This window comes from Canis aureus, chromosome 6, assembly GCF_053574225.1.
Source record: "Canis aureus isolate CA01 chromosome 6, VMU_Caureus_v.1.0, whole genome shotgun sequence".
In the NCBI taxonomy this organism is placed as follows: domain Eukaryota; kingdom Metazoa; phylum Chordata; class Mammalia; order Carnivora; family Canidae; genus Canis; species Canis aureus.
The window spans coordinates 40,585,749-40,602,280 of NC_135616.1; the positions used below are offsets into that span (position 1 = coordinate 40,585,749).

The following is a 16,532-nucleotide window of genomic DNA, read 5'->3' on the forward strand; positions in this document are numbered from 1 at the left end:
CAAGACAGCAGCCCCTAACCACACGGGGCTTCTGAGCACTGGAAGCCTCTCTAGTCCAAATTGAGATGCGCTAGGAGTACTATTTACATGCCGGGGATTTGAAAACTGAAGAAAAAAAAAAAAGAAAGAAAGTGAAATGCCTCATTAATAATTCTATATCAATTCCATGTTAAATGATAATAATTCATATATAAATAAGTTTTAAAATATTACAATTCAATTATTAATTTCACCTGTTTTTTTTTTTTTTTTTTTTTTTACTTTTTTCCAATATGGTTACTAGCAAATTCTATATTCTACCTGTGGCTCATATCATGTATCTACTGGACAGAGCTCCTCAACCATGGCCCTCAGTGAGAAGAGATGTCCTCACTCTGCTTACAGTCAGAAGGCAGGGAACACCTGGAGCTGGGCCATTGCCTGTGTCAAGACCCCACAAAATGTGATGCCCCCATGTCAGAGTAGAAGAAAAGAAACACTAATGGGGAAACCCTAAGTTTCAGTAAGAGTTGAAATGACAGCACCTCCGAGGAGCATGCTGGGTCTAGGGTCCTGCCTTAGGAGCAAGTCATGAGATGAGGACATTCTTACAACTTTCAGAGCATTGCCATGAATTCAAATTGAACTGTATACCAATCCTATAGAATACGTGTGATCTAGGTCATCTTACCCCAGCACAGGTTATTGGCTGGTCCTGCTGAAGAAGTCATGGGGGAAACACCTAGGGGAGGGAGATGAGTTTGTGGGAAAGAAGCAGCCAAGAAATCAGACTCATCTCATCCACCTGCTGGGTCCTTGGCTGTTTGCTCTTCGGGGGAAGAAAGTGTTGAGCTATGGGCAACACCCCACTTCCCATACATCTCTATCTTGTCAAATCTAGTTCTCAAATATTAACCATCCTTCAATGCTAAAATGAACACAGAATTTGTCATCCAAACCAGGACACTTTTGGGAGTAGAAGTGTCCACAAAAATTGTTAACAAAAAATAACTGACCCTCAGCAGACATCAACCATCCTGTCCTAGGCAAACAAGGACCATGACTTTTTATGACTTCAACAAAAAGTCTTCCTCTACACTCATGTTTTCAGGCTTTCCCTCTCTCTCCTCACGTAACCAAGGACCACCTTCAGTGGTTTCCCTCCTGCTTTTTCAACCTTGACAGGGCTCCCCTCCTGTGTCTCTAGGATAACCACCAGGGGGATAAGTCTTGTCACTGCTATAGACAAGATGTATCAGGTCACAATTCATGTGGAGTTTCTCACAGAGACAGAGTCCAACAGAAGGACCACTTAGAAAAAAAAAAAAAAAAAAGAAGGACCACTTAGCAACCGATATATCCCTCTCTTCTCTCAGGGTTAGCAAGACTGAGCCTCCTTCCAGGCTGTCACTGCACATCATCTACACTGAGCGTCCACCAACCCAGCAGGGAAGTTGGTGTCACTTGGGTCTGCTGAGGCAGTCAAGAGCAGATAGACTTCAGACATTGCCTGGAAAGAGGCTGGACAGAATGTGGCTAGAGGGACATCAGCTTCTGACAATTTAAGAGAAGCCATGACCTTGAGCATGGACTAAGCTCTAGTACTCTGGGATGCACAGCTGCCTAAATCTGTTGTAGTGGCATCTCTGCTCTAGGTCTTGGTCTTCGCATTTTCGGATCCATAACTCGATGCTGTAAGTGCAGCGAGAATTGATTCATTACTAATTAATGGGTTTATCTAACTAACATAACACAAGGTGAGTAAATTGTCACTTTCTTAATTTTAAACAAGAAAATTAGTTAGGGTTATTTTGGTTAGCAGTACAAAAACCCATGAGATAATTTGATCAAAATCTTAAATACATAATATATATAGCAAACCATGAGAGACTCCTAACAACAGAGAACCAACAGGGTTGATGGAGGGACATGGTGGGGATGGGCTGGTTGGCGGATGGATACTCAGGATGGCACTTTTTGAGATGAACAGTGAGTGTTGTATGTAAGTGATGAATCACTGAGTTTTACTCCTGAAGCCAATATTGCACTGTATATGAACTAACTAGAATTTAAATAAAATTTTGGAAGAAAAAAATTAAATATATACATATTGGTATATGCATATATATCTATACATAAAATGTATATTATAAGCATACAGCAGTTTGTCACAAACCCAAAATTAGGAATACAGCTGGAATCCAGAGAAAGACGAGAACCAGGACCAGAAAGTGCTCTCCAGATTCTGTGTCTCATCTGGGTTCCTCTCTGTCTTATACCTTCTAGCATATCTCTGTGGAATGGCTTCCTCTTGTTCTCTGATCCACCTTGTATGTGGAAAACACACCTCTTGGGTTAAGTTGCTACAAGTCCAGGCACTTGGAGAAACTAATATGCTTTTTTTTTTTTAATTTTATTATTTATGATAGTCAGAGAGAGAGAGAGAGAGACAGGCAGAGGGAGAAGCAGGCTCCATGCACCGGGAGCCCGATGTGGGACTCGATCCCGGGTCTCCAGGATCGCGCCCTGGGCCAAAGGCAGGCGCTAAACCGCTGCGCCACCCAGGGATCCCACTAATATGCTTTTGATTACAGTTCCCACCTCCTGGGCAGGGCCAATCCATCCAACTTGGGACAGACGCCCATTCGTGGTACCCATTAATTGTGGCCAGGAGAACAGGATTGTGTTGTTTAAAAATTAGAGAGCATGACAAAACATGAGAGACTCCTAACTCTGGGAAACGAACAAAGAGTAACGGAAGGGGAGGCAGGCGGGGGATGGGGTGACTGGGTGATGGGCACTGAGGAGGGCACTTGATGGGATGGGAACTGGGTGTTATACAATATGTTGGCAAATCAAACTTCAATAAAAAAAAATGCTCCTTAGTATTTACCCAAAGGAGTTGAAAACATGTCCACACAGAAGTCTGCACACGATGTTTATAGCGGCTTCATTCATGTTTTTTAAAACTTGGAAGCAACCAAGATGTCCTTCCATAGGTTAATGAATAAATAAACTGTGGTCCATCCAGACAGTGGAGTATTGCTCAATGCTAAAAAGAAATGAGCCATCAAGCCATGAAAAGACATGGAAGAAACTTAAATGCATACCACTAAGTGAAATAAATCAGTCTGAGAAGGCTATATATGGTGTGATTCCAATTCTATGACGTTCTGGAAAAGGCAAAACTATGGGAGACAGTAAAAGGACCAGTAGTTGGCAGGGGTTAGAGGGTTAGAGGTTAGAGGAATGAATAGGAAAGCACAGAAGAACTTCAAGGAGTTTTAGGGAGATAAACTTCCTCTGTGTGGCAGTCTAACAGTGGATACATGTTTATAAATTTGCCCAAACCGGGGCACCTGGGTGGCTCAGCGGTTGAGTATCTGCCTTCCACTCAGGGCGTGATCCCGGGATCCTGGGATGGAATCCTGCATCAGGATTCCTGTAGGGAGCTTGCTTCTCTCTCTGCCTCTCACTGTCTCTCATGAATAAATAAATGAAATCTTTAAAGAAAAAATTTGCCCAAATTCATAGAATAACACTAAGCGTAAACCCCAATATAAACTATGGAATTTGGGTGATGATGTGTCAAAGCAGTCTGATTGTTGCAAATGCACCCCCTGGTGAGGAATGTTGGCAATGGGGGAGGCCGTGCACGTGTGACGGCAGCAGGTATATGGGAATTCTCTATATCTTCCTCTCCATTTTGCTGGGAACCTAAAACTGCTCTTAAAAAAAAAAAAAATTCCAAAAATACACACACACAAAATGTCTGCAACGGACATTTGGGTAGTTTAAAAACAAAAAGGCTCCGAAGACTGTCAAAAATAAAATACGATTACTTTATCCTAGAAATAAAGTTATAAGCGAGCCAGGTGGCACCTCTCCTGATTAGCACCAAATATTAGGTATTGAATGGCTTCCAAGGAAGCCAAGTGCATATTGGCGTTTGTTGGGGAACTCCGAAGAAATGTAATTGATTTTGTAAAAACTATTCATGTCTGTGTTAGTTGGAGTGAGCTAAGTGCTTTTAATAAGCTACCCAAACATCTCCCTGGCTTAATGCAAATCATGTTTGTTTCTTATCATGCAACCATCAGCAGAGACTGCGTGAGGCACCGGCCACCCGGTCATTCGAATGGTCTGGCCCCTCCATGCTCTGACTCTGCTGGCCCCTGTGTCACTGGGGTCTTGCCTGAGAAGCCAGCATACAGGGAGAGAGAGCATGGAGGAGGCAAGCTCTGTCAACTACCTGAATGGGAAGGTGTCACGTCCATTCTGAGAACTGGCCACATGGCACCATCTACAAAGGAGAGACACCTGGGAGCCCTGGTTGCTTGGAAGAGCCAGGGACCATAAAGCAGCAAGTCCCAATGGGGGCTGATGGCAGCAAATCTGTAACTGCTGCCTCAGGGTGACTTCAGGGGCTAGCACCCTTCTACTGGGGACTATGCCCCAGCCACCGCAGGTGTTAGTTGTGTGTGCTGTGATCAAGACCCAGACAAGGAGAGGGATAAGCAGGGTCCCAAGCATGGCCCTTGGGGAACAAGGTGTACGCCAGCTTACAAGCCCTGAGCTTGCAAGCTCACCTACCCAGGGGACAATATCACAGTGACAACAAAGGGGCAGGAGAGTGGCCTGCCCACCAGAGCAAGCTAGAGGGTTGCTCACAGTGTCTTCTACTAAGATGGATCTAGGAGCCCTGTATATGGTGAGGACCAGGACCCCGTCAGGCAGCAAGTCCAGGTGGATACTGCTTATGGCAAATCTGCAGCTGCTGCCTTGGGGTGATTTCCTGGGCGGGGGCCCTCTGTGCAGTGGAGACTGTGCAGGTGGCTACTGCCAGTCCCCAGCCCCACAGGCCTAGAGGGCCCTGTCCGCCCCAGGCCAGCTGAAGGGGCGCACACTGCATGTGTGGCCCAGGAGTGCAGAGTTCCTGAGGATATGGACCCTGGCATGGGTCAGGAGGAGTCAGGTGTCAGAGACCTCTTGGAGGAGAAGGTGTAAACCAACTCACAATCCCTGACCTCCCGGGCAGTACTTCCCCTGAATGCAGAGCTCGAGGTGAGCGGACTTTGTCAAGGAGGGGCTGGGGGTGCTGGCTGGTGTGTCTTCTGATAAGAGGTACCTGGGAGAAGCTAGCGGCGTGTCCAGCAAGACACAGCAGTGTCTGAGCGCTGGCAGCCAGTGTCCCATGCTCATCCGTTCAGGCCCTCATGCACTCTTTCATCCATGCCCACTGTGGACATCACCTCCTCAGTGACACTGATTATCTAGGCTACTGTCAGCTCTTCCTTCTGGAAAGGATTCACTGTGTCTCTTCCAGGAGCTGTTACTTTTATCCTGATTGGTTCTCAGGGGACTTAGTGGAATGGAAACAAACGAAAGATTTATGTAGAAATTAAGGGGAGTTGGGAGTTCTTTTGTGAAATTCCAAGCCTACTTGCTCTACTGAGAATAAAACAGCTTTTCAATGGCCCAGTGGAGTCAGCTCAGCGAGCCTCTGGATTCCAGCTACTGTGGGGTAAAGGGAACAGGACACTAGTCTGTAGGGAAAATCAGGAAGACCTCATCAGATAGAGAGAGCTGATCAGACAAAAGCAAAATCTCTTTGGGTAAGCAGGGTAGATTCCCAAATGTCTGTCGAGGCCTTCTCTTCTCTACTACGAAACCAGGGTGCTCTATGTTCCCGTGCCAGGGAAGAGAGGAAGATAGGGCTCTGTATCACACCTGGTCCTACTGCTGGCAGGCTCTCTCCTACCCAGTGCTGCCCCCAAGGCGGTGGCTGAGAAGCTGACACACCTGCTTCCCAGTGGCAGGAAGAGCACACAGCACGGAAGGCAGCTGTAGAGACTGTGAGGTCTGCTTTATTAGGCAGCGGAAAAGCAGGCATAAGCAGGTGCTCAGCTTAGCCTCAGAGTTGAAGGCTCCTTATCATCACTGTGCCTTGCCCCAGATGTGCAGGCGCCAGCGTCTGAGTAGATACAGTGAAAGTGGTATCATCTGATTGGCGTAAGGCATCAGTCCCGCCTCCCCAACCTCCTTCTGCCTCAGCCTCCCCTCCTTCCAGAGGCGGCTGCATCACCAACACGTGTTTCTCTGGATGATTTAGAATGCATTTGTGAGATTCTTCTTGATAAACGGCATCCACGTCGGCTAGCCATTATGGAGGGTCAGCAAAGGTGTTGAATCACAGGCATTCAGGGGATGAGCCATTGTTTCCAAGTACCGTGAAAACAGCTAGAATTACAGGACGCTGCTCTGCTCCTGAAAGAATGTGCTGCCACCAAGGAGTAGAAGGACAGTAAGGTGCTATCAATGCGATCACCCCACGTGTGAGAAAGAGAGCTGAAAGACTCCCCCAAGTTCCACATAATGATCTGGTTCCTTTCATGTTCTTTCAGACATAGATGGTGCCCAGTGATGGCCCACACTGGTCAAAGCACCAGTCTGGGGATCCCAGACTGGGCAAAAGAGGCAGCACAGGCCCAAGCTGCTATGGGGGCCTTCAGGGAAGAGAGGGGGACTATGAGCTCATCTTCCCCGGCAGAGGGCATTCCACAGCTCACATCTCCAGGCAATGACAGGAGGGCTTGGCTCTAGGGCAAGGCAGGGCACAGAGTTCAGATTCCTGCTGGGGGGCAGAGCGGGAGGTGGGTACAGCCTGCAGCCCAGGGCCCAAACCCAGCCAATCAGGGCCTATGAGAAGTAGGGGACACTTGGAGCCTGTTGGGGTCAGGTCAGGCATCAGGTAGGCCAGGCTACTGTTCTGTAAAGAGAAGAATAAAGTACAGTAAGGATGGAGATGCGTCAGAGAGATTTATTTCACTCAAACTCAAAGAGGCTAAGAAAGAAGATCAGGCCCCAGAAGCAGAAAGAGAAAAGTGGGCTCACATCCCACTCAGATGTGAGCCAGGTTGGAATCAGGTGCTGTATCCCAGGGATTTACTCAGCCAGCTGCCACACACAGTGTTCACGTATATTAACACATCTCACCCTCACACAAAACTCTTCAAGGTAAGTGGGACAAGTGTCTTTCTCTTTTATAGATGAAAACAAAGAGGTCCTGAGTAGTCAAGTGACTAAGATTGCAGAGCCTCAAATGGCAGCCGCAGGGCTCAAACCATAGTCTTCCATGACTAAATCCCTCCTTTTCTTGGCATTAGCTGCTGTCAAGCTCTTGGTCAACCGTTAGCCCTCACCTGGCTCCACAGCAGGGTATTTAAACCAAGCAGCTCTGCGTTCCCACCATGCTTACCAAGCTGGGCTTCAGCCCCCAGGGGCTGCATTTGCATTTCCTGGCTCAAGTTGAGGCAGAGTTTCCTCCTTCCTTCCCTGAAGATGCCTATGTACCCCCACTGTCTGGAAAGACTCTGTCTCTTGGGCATTCCCAAAGAGACCCCTGCCCCACCTCCATTCCAACAGGTTCACCTACCATCCATGGAGTGACACGATGTAGAATTTAGGTGTGAGGGTTGGGATCATCTGGGAGAAAAAGCCCTGAGTTCAGAATCAGGACTGGTCCCTGTAGTTCTGCTCTATCACTTCAAAGCAATTTTTATGAATTTGGAAAGTTGTTTATTTTCTCTGATTCTTACTTTGTTCGTGTTTAATATAAGGGTGTTGATCCATTAATTTTTAAAATCTCTCTTACTCTCACATCAGTAAGTCTACAGTATGGGGTTTATTATTGATATCACCATTATTTCTATTTATTGCTCAAATGCTTCACTTGTATCCCGTGAAGTAAGTGTGAAGAAGGTGACCACTGTGGCAGAAGCCCCCATCCCTCCCCTCCCCCAATGAGCTCCGACCCAGGACTTACCTGCACAGACCACAGCCACGTCCTCTGTGTGCTTGCAGTTGTGATGGCCCCAAAACCTGTGCCGGCACTGCTCCAGGGACCGTTCATTCCCTGAGCAGGCAACGTCGTCCAGCCAGATGCGGCCGACCCCAGGGCCAAATCTTCTCCGGAATTTGACAGATGGAGAGAGGGACGCCCCGCAGCCCAGCTGCCTGCAAACCACCTGGTCCGCCATTTCTCCCCAGTCATCATCACAGACAGTGCCCCACTCGCCCTTGTGCAGCACCTCTAGCCTCCCGGCACAGGGGCTGTCTCCTCCTACCAGCTTCAAGTCAAAGGGATCTGCGGGTGCAGGAGGGAGGGAGGGTGGAGGGAGGCAGAGGGGTTGGCGGATAAACTCCTCTGCATTCAAATCCCATCAGCACAAAAGACCCTCCCCTGAGTTTCTGTGCCTACATCTTCTTTCCACCTGTGTGGCTCAATTCCCTTTCCTTAACTGGGATCTTCCAGTTCTCTGTCTAATATTACCAAATGACTTTCTAATAGTTTTTAAAAATGGAAGAGCTCAACAATACATGGAGTGGCATGCTCTGTTCCTATTATGTAGACTTCCTTATAGTAATAGCTCACAGTAATCTGGCACTTAACTATTGCTGAAAGCACTTTCCTGTAGAAAGGGAAGCATTATTGTTAGCATTTTAAAAACACAAGAGGGGCACCTGAGTGGCTCAGTTGGTTAAGCACCAGTTCTTGATTTTGTCTGGGTTCATGATCTCAGTGTCGTGAGATCAAGCCCGGCATTGGGCTCCATGCTCCATGCAGAGTCTGCTTGGGATTCTCTCCCCCTTCCCTCCCCTTGCATGTGCTCTCTCTCACTCTCTCTCTCAAAAAATTAATAGAAATCTTAAATAAATACATAAAAACATAAGAATTGATCAGCAGCACAACTAAGTGGCTCTATCGCTGTCATTTGATGCATAACTAGCTCTCCATAGACATTGGTTGAATGGAATCTCTTTAATCAAATTCATGAATGAATCTAGTCAGTCTCTGGACTCATGGAGTTTACCTTCACATTCCACCCACATGTCCTCATCGTGGGTGCAGTTGTTCTTTTCCCAAACTTCAGAAGGGCAATCCTGGAGGCTGATTTCTTTTCCTGAGCATGACACCTTTCTCGGCCAGATCGGCCCTTGGCCCTGGGTGGCTTTGTTGCAGCATTTCCGGGTCAGTATGGCCCGCCCACAGCCCACCTGCTGGCAAACCACCTTGGCAGCTGCAAAGTTCCAGCTTCCTTTGCACACGGTGCCCCATTGCCCTTGCTGCTTCACCTCCACTCGGCCCTGGCAGCGCTTGTGGCCATCAACCAGTCGCACATTCTCTGGAACTATGGGAAAGGAAAGAGGAGGTGTCTGTTCAAGCAGGAACATGATCTTCCCAGAATAGAGCCCCATGGGCACCATCCCTCTGTTCTTGGTGTTTAGTACAACGTGTCTAGAGTGCTTAGCATTGTCCAATAGATGTTTGTTGAAAGAGTTGGATGAGTGAATCAATGGAGTGAATGTCATTTTTCAGTTCCAAGTGTATTAATTGTTTCTGTAACATTTTTAGTTTTTCAAATTATTGTCAAATTCATGTTTTTGTTTGTTCCTCACAAGAGGACAGTAGAGGGATCGTGTAGATATTTAAAAAAAAAATGCAATAGTAACATACACAATGTGTCCAAGCCCAAAAACTTTCTGATTCATTTTCAGCATTATCACTCAAGTATCATGGATGAATGCTCCCAACCTTCAATCTCTCTAAGCAGTAGGAATGAGATCTCAGCATCAGACATAAAGATTTAATGGCTGTTTCCCTGTCTGCAGGAAAACAAAGAAAAGACATGGACCAGCGCCTCCACCAAATCACAGTCTAATGGGAAGTTCACACAGAGAGGGGATTATTAATGCACAGAAAGCAAAGTGTTGTGTTGGTTTCCTAAGAGTATCTCTTGTCCACTCTTTAGTTGGTGGAACTCTTGAGATCTGGAAAAGCATGCATTGTACTTGGTTTTCTTAGGGCTGAAATCCAGGAAACATACCTTGCCAGCTCTTTTCTTCCCCATAGCTCCCACAAACTCCACACACAGGTTATACTCTTCAACCAACACTTAGTGGTGGATGGATCTAGGTGTGCTTGTATGTGTGTGAAGGAGAGAAGCAAGCTCTCATTTAGGTTAAAATTAAGGTGAATGTATCAACTCAACCAAAGAGCAGGAATAATACTAACTAAGGATAATGTTTGTCTGCATGCCCCACAATTAAGAAAAATAAGATGCAAAGGGCAAAGAGCTAGTTAGCCACTTGTGAAGTCCACAGTGGGGGGTAAGACAGGTTAGCATGCCCCACAGGGTGGGTGGCACAGAGTGTGGGGCTGCAGTACTCACACCCACATACGACTCCTGCATCCTCTTCATGGGTGCAGTCAAAAGCATCTTCTTCTTCACACTGAGACAGGTTCTCTTCCATGCCATGGCACTTGACTTGTTGGATGAAGATTTTCTGCTGCTGTTGTGTCGGTGGTCCAAATAAAGTACCACTGAGTGCCCTTTTGGCCACTCCACAGTCCAGCTCCCGGCACACTACAGCCACGTCTTTTATGTCCCAGCCATCATCACATATGGTACCCCACTCACCATACCGTTGTACCTCCACCCGCCCTTCACAGCGGTGGTCACCTCCCACCAGCCGCACTCTGGACGAAGACTCTGAAAAGATATGGGAGCTTAGCTGGGCATTTGGAAGAGCCCAGAGAGAACTCAGGCATCTGGGAACTCTTCCACCACTCATAGAGGGTGTGGGATATTGGGAGCTGAGAAAGGAGAGCTCAAAAGGGAAGTGAAGGGAGAGGAGCTTTAGGACCCCATCCCTGAGTTCTCGTTCTGCTCCACTCTTAACTTACCCTGCCAAGAAACTCTACTTCCAGACACCTGCTCACACTGTTGAGCAGTGGAAGCCCCCAGTCAGAACACAAGTGATGTTCTCTGTTGGGTTGTCTCTTCTTCTTGACTCTGTCTTTCCCTGTGGCAGCCAGACTGAGGCAGAGTGTCTAGGAATAATTTTAGCTGAACAACCTGACTCTCTTTCTCTCCTAATATCCATGATCCCCCTACCCATCCTTGTTGCTTCTTCTTCTTCTTTTTTTTTTTTATCCTTGTTGCTTTTTACCACATCTTCCCGCATCCAAGAACCCAGCTCAGAGGAATGCAGAGAACAGTGGGTGAAGGATGGGTCAGAGCTTTGATGCATCAAATTCATATCTTGAGGGTATCAGGGCTTGGGGTAGGAGACAGTCTCCCTATAGCCTCCAGATAAGTTCTGAGGAATCTAGGACATGTTTCTGCTTCCTGACTATAACTCTGAGGGTGGAAAAGGGTAATGGAAATCCTCTTCCTCTTCCACCAAGACAAAGACATAGAGTAAAGATGGTTGTGGGAGAGCAGAGAAGAGCCTATCAGGCAGCACAGTTTTGTTGAGCACATACTCCATTCCAGGTATTGGGTTATAAACTTAGAGAACAGCAATGAACAAGATAGTCAGCACTGTTGCCCTCCAGGATATAATATTTAAAAGGTCTCGGGCAACCCTACAAGGTCTCTGGCAACCCCTGAGTGACAGCATGATACAGAAGAGCTGAATAGGCCATGCCTCCATGGCCTTTTTTTTTTCCACATAAAAATATTTATTCTTCTAAAAGATCACACAAAAGTCAAGAAGAGAAAGGATGTCGAATAGGCTACATCAGAATCTAGGCTGAAAGGACAAAGAGCTGCATAAAGAAGCTGGTAGCTGAGCAAACTGCAGAGATGGACCAGTGGCCTGGGTGAGCTACATTCACAGGCACCAACCAGGGTACAGCAGGGACAGCACAGCATGGCTATTGGCCCCAATTGTTCCTCCTTTTCGGGAAGGGAGAAGTAGGAGCTCACTCTTTAGACGTGTTCTTGATGGTCTTGTTCTCCTTCATGGCCTTTTCCCAACTGATCCCACTGAACTCCTCAATGACCACACTCCACACAATGCCCTCATCTAGGCAGTGTGGGGTGATCCTGAAGCCGCCAGGATTTGAGTGGGGAGTGTAAAAATTTGAACACCACATCTCTTACAGAAGGTGTGCTGGGCTTTGTGCATGTTGAACATGTATGTGGTTATGCTCTCAGCTCCCTTCAAGAGCCTGAAGTGAGAAGCCAGGATAATGCACTAGACAGACAGGTCTGGGGCACATGGAGGAGTCACATGTGACTGCTGGTCTGTGACCTACCCTAACAATGTCACCTATAACTACGTGGGACACGTGGGTGACTCAGGCACCTGCACTAATGTAATGACTTTGAAGGGCCAAATCTTCCACTGCCTACCTTGTCTCAGCTCTGCACAAACTCCCTAAAACCTGGAATCAACACCAGAAGAAGTTGCTGAGTGAGAAAACACTGACTTGGGTGATGTTAAAGTACATTGGAAGTTGACATTTGGTTTGTTCATTTGTTTTTGTGTCTTCTTTTCTTCCATGTGTTTTTTGAGGGAAGCAAAATGAGGAATGTAGACTAGAAATAGATTTTAAATTTTAACTACAAAAAACTAAGAAGAGTTTTCATTTTTGCTAAGTTTACAGACTGTAAATAACTCAAGAGGAGTCACCCAGGAATAGCATTTGGGTCGTTGCAAGATTAGCATTTAGGCAGGCATGGTTGTGTACTCCAGGATACACCAGCTATCACAATCATGCGCATGTTATCTGATTTTGAATTGTAAAATTTGGGCTTTAAATGAGTTTTCTTTTCCATGGAAAGGACGATTAGAACACCTCCTAGGAAAGAAGAAATATGTAAGAAAGAAACAGCCTAAGTATCAAAGAAATCCAGCTGAGAAGAGATTTGAAAGCCAGAGAGAAGGGCGGAAAGGTCAGTTGAGACAGCTGCCTCCTGGGCAGTGTCCTCAAGCCTACTTTATTGGCTCACCACTCAAGAGCAGGGGTGGAGAAGCAAGACCTAGGCCATGAGAAAGCTGGAGAGCAGTGGTCCCTGTACAAGCAGTGAGGACAGCCCTGACACCACAGGAAAAAGACCATGTAATCTAATGGTTAGACTAAGAACCCAAAGCAGCACTCCTGAAAGAGTTGAATTGCATCCCATTGGTATGGGGTCCCCCATGTCCACACCAGAGTTTGTGGCTGCTCTTCTTCACTGGTAAAGCCTCTACCATCAAGAGAAAGAGGACCAATGGGATAATGTATAAGAAACTGATAGTCCACAATCAGCACCCCCTTGAGTCTGGAGATCATAGCCTTCCTCTTGATAGGCCTATCTGTGCAGCTTGTACATGGTCCAAGGACCCCTCACACAGGTGGTCAGTGGAGACTGAAATCCAGCCTGCCCACTGCTGATCACCCCACATGCTACACACAACTAGATGTGTTTCTAGTTCAAAAGTGCCTTTCAGGTAGAACCCGTCAGGGCAAAAGGAAGTTCCTCTCTCAGATATGCCTACAAGGAAGGAAGGTACATTCTGAGCTCCAAACAAAGCCGTTTGTTTGTTACTTGGAGATGGCCAAGAGTTTTAGGCCACAGAGACCAAGTGGAAAGGAATCCTCCTGCAGGAAACATCACCACAATCCCTTCCAGACTCTGGAGGTGGAAACCCACCTACATAAACAGAGTGGGTGGATTGAAAAACCGGAGAAGAAATCTACTAAGATTTTATTGAACTAGAGCCTCTCCCCATGTCCTCAGGAAGCTTCAAGTTTTCCATCCCCAGAGCTTGGAGGCCTCCTTCTCAAGACCCCACAAAGTCTTACCTAAGAGGCCAGGTCCAGTGCAAATGGCTGAGGAGGGAAGAAGAAAGCAAGTGAGATCATATGATCAATCCCAAGGCTTTGTTCAAACAACACAACTCTCTAGAAAGTCTTTGCTAGACTTTGTGGGGAAGCTAGAGTGCTGGGTACAGAGCCTCCAAAGTCAGTCCTAGGGATACCTACTCCTGCAATGACCAGCCCTGAAGGACACATGGACACTGACTGGAACCACAAAGACCAATTTTACTACAGCCCAACGTGTTCCTTGTACACGAGATGTTGCCCTGCCCCAGGCATGGATAGCTTCACTTTCTATTCTAGCCAATTAAATTGATCAGTTACTGCCTGAAGCGGAGGGGTGGTGTGCAGCCTCTGGGCTCCACAGGAAGGCATGTGGGGGGCCACCAGGAGGGCTCTGGTGTGGAGGACAGCAATGCCATGGGGGCAGCATGGAGCTGGGGAAATGGCAGGATTTGTCTGTACCATTGGCACTGCATTCAGACTACAGCCAGCACACTTTTTCTGTAAAGGGCCATACCTTAAATAACTTGGGCTTTGTAACTACATGGTCTCTGTTACCACCACCGTCTCTGTCACTGTAGCATGAGAGCAGCCATGTATATATATGGGTATGAATGAACATGGCCTTGCTACAATAAACCTTTGTTTATGGACACTGAAATTTAGATTTCCCTGTCACAAAATACTATTCTTCTTTTGATTTTTACCCCATTATTTAGAGAGATAAAAACCATTCTTAGCTTGTATGTTGTAATTTGCTGACCCCTAATCAACAGGTCAGAAAGCAGCTCTACATTTGGTTCCAAACCCTCAGGCTTAAGCACCAGCACATCATAGGGCATCATAGTTTCTCCTATAAGACCTCTGAGTGATTGGGCTCCTCTCTTCATTAGGCTTCCTTCTAATGCCACCAAGAGTCCTGAGCCCTGTGTCCATCACTGCTCCCCAAGGCCCTAGGTATTCTGAACTGCAGACAGAATTGACATGGCCCTCACCATATCTTATGGAATATTTCTGAAGGAGATCTTTTGTCTGGAGCCTTTCAGGCAAATCCAAGAATTTCAGTGGATTGTTCTGGAATATTTTCTTCTCTTTGTTTCCAAATAATTTCTAAACAAGCCTATGTCCATAATCTTCAGAATGTGGCCACTCTTAGACTCAGTGAGACCTTGTCTATAACTGTCTAAATCTCAAGTTTATATTACACATAACACCCCATGCGTTTAGTAAAGACCACAAAGCTTATGCTCATGCAAAGGAAACTGAGGGTGTCAAGCCTGATATGCAGGTATGAAAATGATAGAGCCCAAGAGTGACTTGAAAACTCTCGAGCGGGGTGGATGACTATGGGTAGCTAGACCAGAGAGGTTTCATGAAGGCGGTGAGGCTGAAGGAAAGCTGGGGAGAGGTGATAGGATGCTCCTGATGGGGCAGGACTAGCTTTCAGGTGATACAGGGGATGTATCAGTGTTTAGGAACATAGTCAGCCCCCTGCAGAGAGCACATAAATGCCCAACCAATGTGGGCTTTGGTGATGCATCGAATTATCAAGACAATATCAGTGAGGATGACAGAACATGAGAGACTCCTAACTCTGGGAAACGAACAAGGAGTAGTGGAAGGGGAGGTTGGCAGGGGGATGGGGTGACTGGGTGACGGGCACTGAGCAGAGCACTGGATGGGATGAGCGCTGGGTGTTATACTATGTGTTGGCAAATCGAACTTCAATAAAAAAAATACATTAAAAAAATTTTAAATTAAAAAAAAAACAGACAATAAAATGGATGTGACTGATTAGGGAAGGGACCTAGTAGGCATTGTTAGGTGCCCCAAGCTCACATTATCTAATGAAAAGTCTCCTAACAAGTCTCTGAGGAACATAATATTATCTTCATTTCACAGATGAAAATAGGATTCCAGAGAGGGAGGGTAATTTAATCATTCAGACAGCTAAGAAATCAAAGAACAAGGATTGAAACTCAGATCCCTTTGACTCCAAAATCCCCATTTACTGTAAATTAATCTGGGTGTACCCTAAGGAAATGTTATACAAAACACTTTTGAGAGGAAACTGGACAGTGTGATCTGTGAAAGGGATTTGTCTTGCAGTTCACTTGTCTTTTTATAAAGAATGCACTTAGGAAAATTTATTTAAAAGGGAAATAGGAAAAAACTATAATAAATTTGTCAGTTCAATAAAAGAAAATAGAAAAAAACCCTGGTGATCAAAGTAAATTATAAATTAGGCATAGATTAAGTTTAGAAATTGCCAGTTATAGAGAAGGCAGGAGAGCAGGAGAAGCTGTGCCTTGAAAACCCCACCAGCTTGACAGGGAGAGCGCTCTTCTGATGAAAGTTGTGGGCAGACTCTGAAGCTTCAGCCAGCAGGGGCAGAGATACTCACCGAGGATCAAGGAGAAGAGCAGAGCCATGAGCCAGGCTGCTGGAGATGCTGACCTAAAATCTGAGGCTGGGAGGAAGCCACAGAGCAGCAATAGTCAGCTTTGGCCACAAGTGTGCCAGCAGGACAGAGAGAAGCAGGTCCTATCTGCAGCAGAAGCATTATCAGAAGCATTATCAGATGACCAGAAGCCGATGGGTGGAGCTGGATTTGCTGAGCTCAGCATATCCCCAGAGGAAGGGAGGTGACCGGAACTGGGCAGAAAAATGCAGAAAATAAAAGGAAACTACAAAAAGCCCCAAGCTGGCCTGGCCTGGTTCTGTGGTATCCCAGTTCCATCCACCTCTGCTTCAGTCCCTTCACTGCATAAACGGGGCAAACAGCTCTCACAAGGGAAGGTCAGTACCCAGAATGGGGCCATGTTATCTTCAAAGATGAGACCACACTTGACCTCCACATGTGGTTCATGAGGAGCAATAGACCAACTTTGATTCC

The 16,532-nt window shown here is 46.4% G+C and overlaps 1 protein-coding gene across 1 annotated transcript; it reads right to left on the reverse strand.

Moving 5' to 3' along the window:
* Positions 1-5,826: 5,826 nt before the first annotated feature.
* CD5L (CD5 molecule like) lies at positions 5,827-16,216 on the reverse strand. The gene is made up of 6 exons (XM_077901233.1): positions 16,041-16,216; positions 13,619-13,645; positions 10,212-10,532; positions 8,853-9,170; positions 7,805-8,125; positions 5,827-6,748 (listed from the first exon to the last, which is right to left on the reverse strand). Exons 1-6 carry the CDS (start codon positions 16,066-16,068, stop codon positions 6,741-6,743), a joined length of 1,023 nt encoding a protein of 340 aa, XP_077757359.1. The 5' UTR covers positions 16,069-16,216; the 3' UTR covers positions 5,827-6,740.
* Between the last annotated feature and the right edge of the window lie 316 nt (positions 16,217-16,532).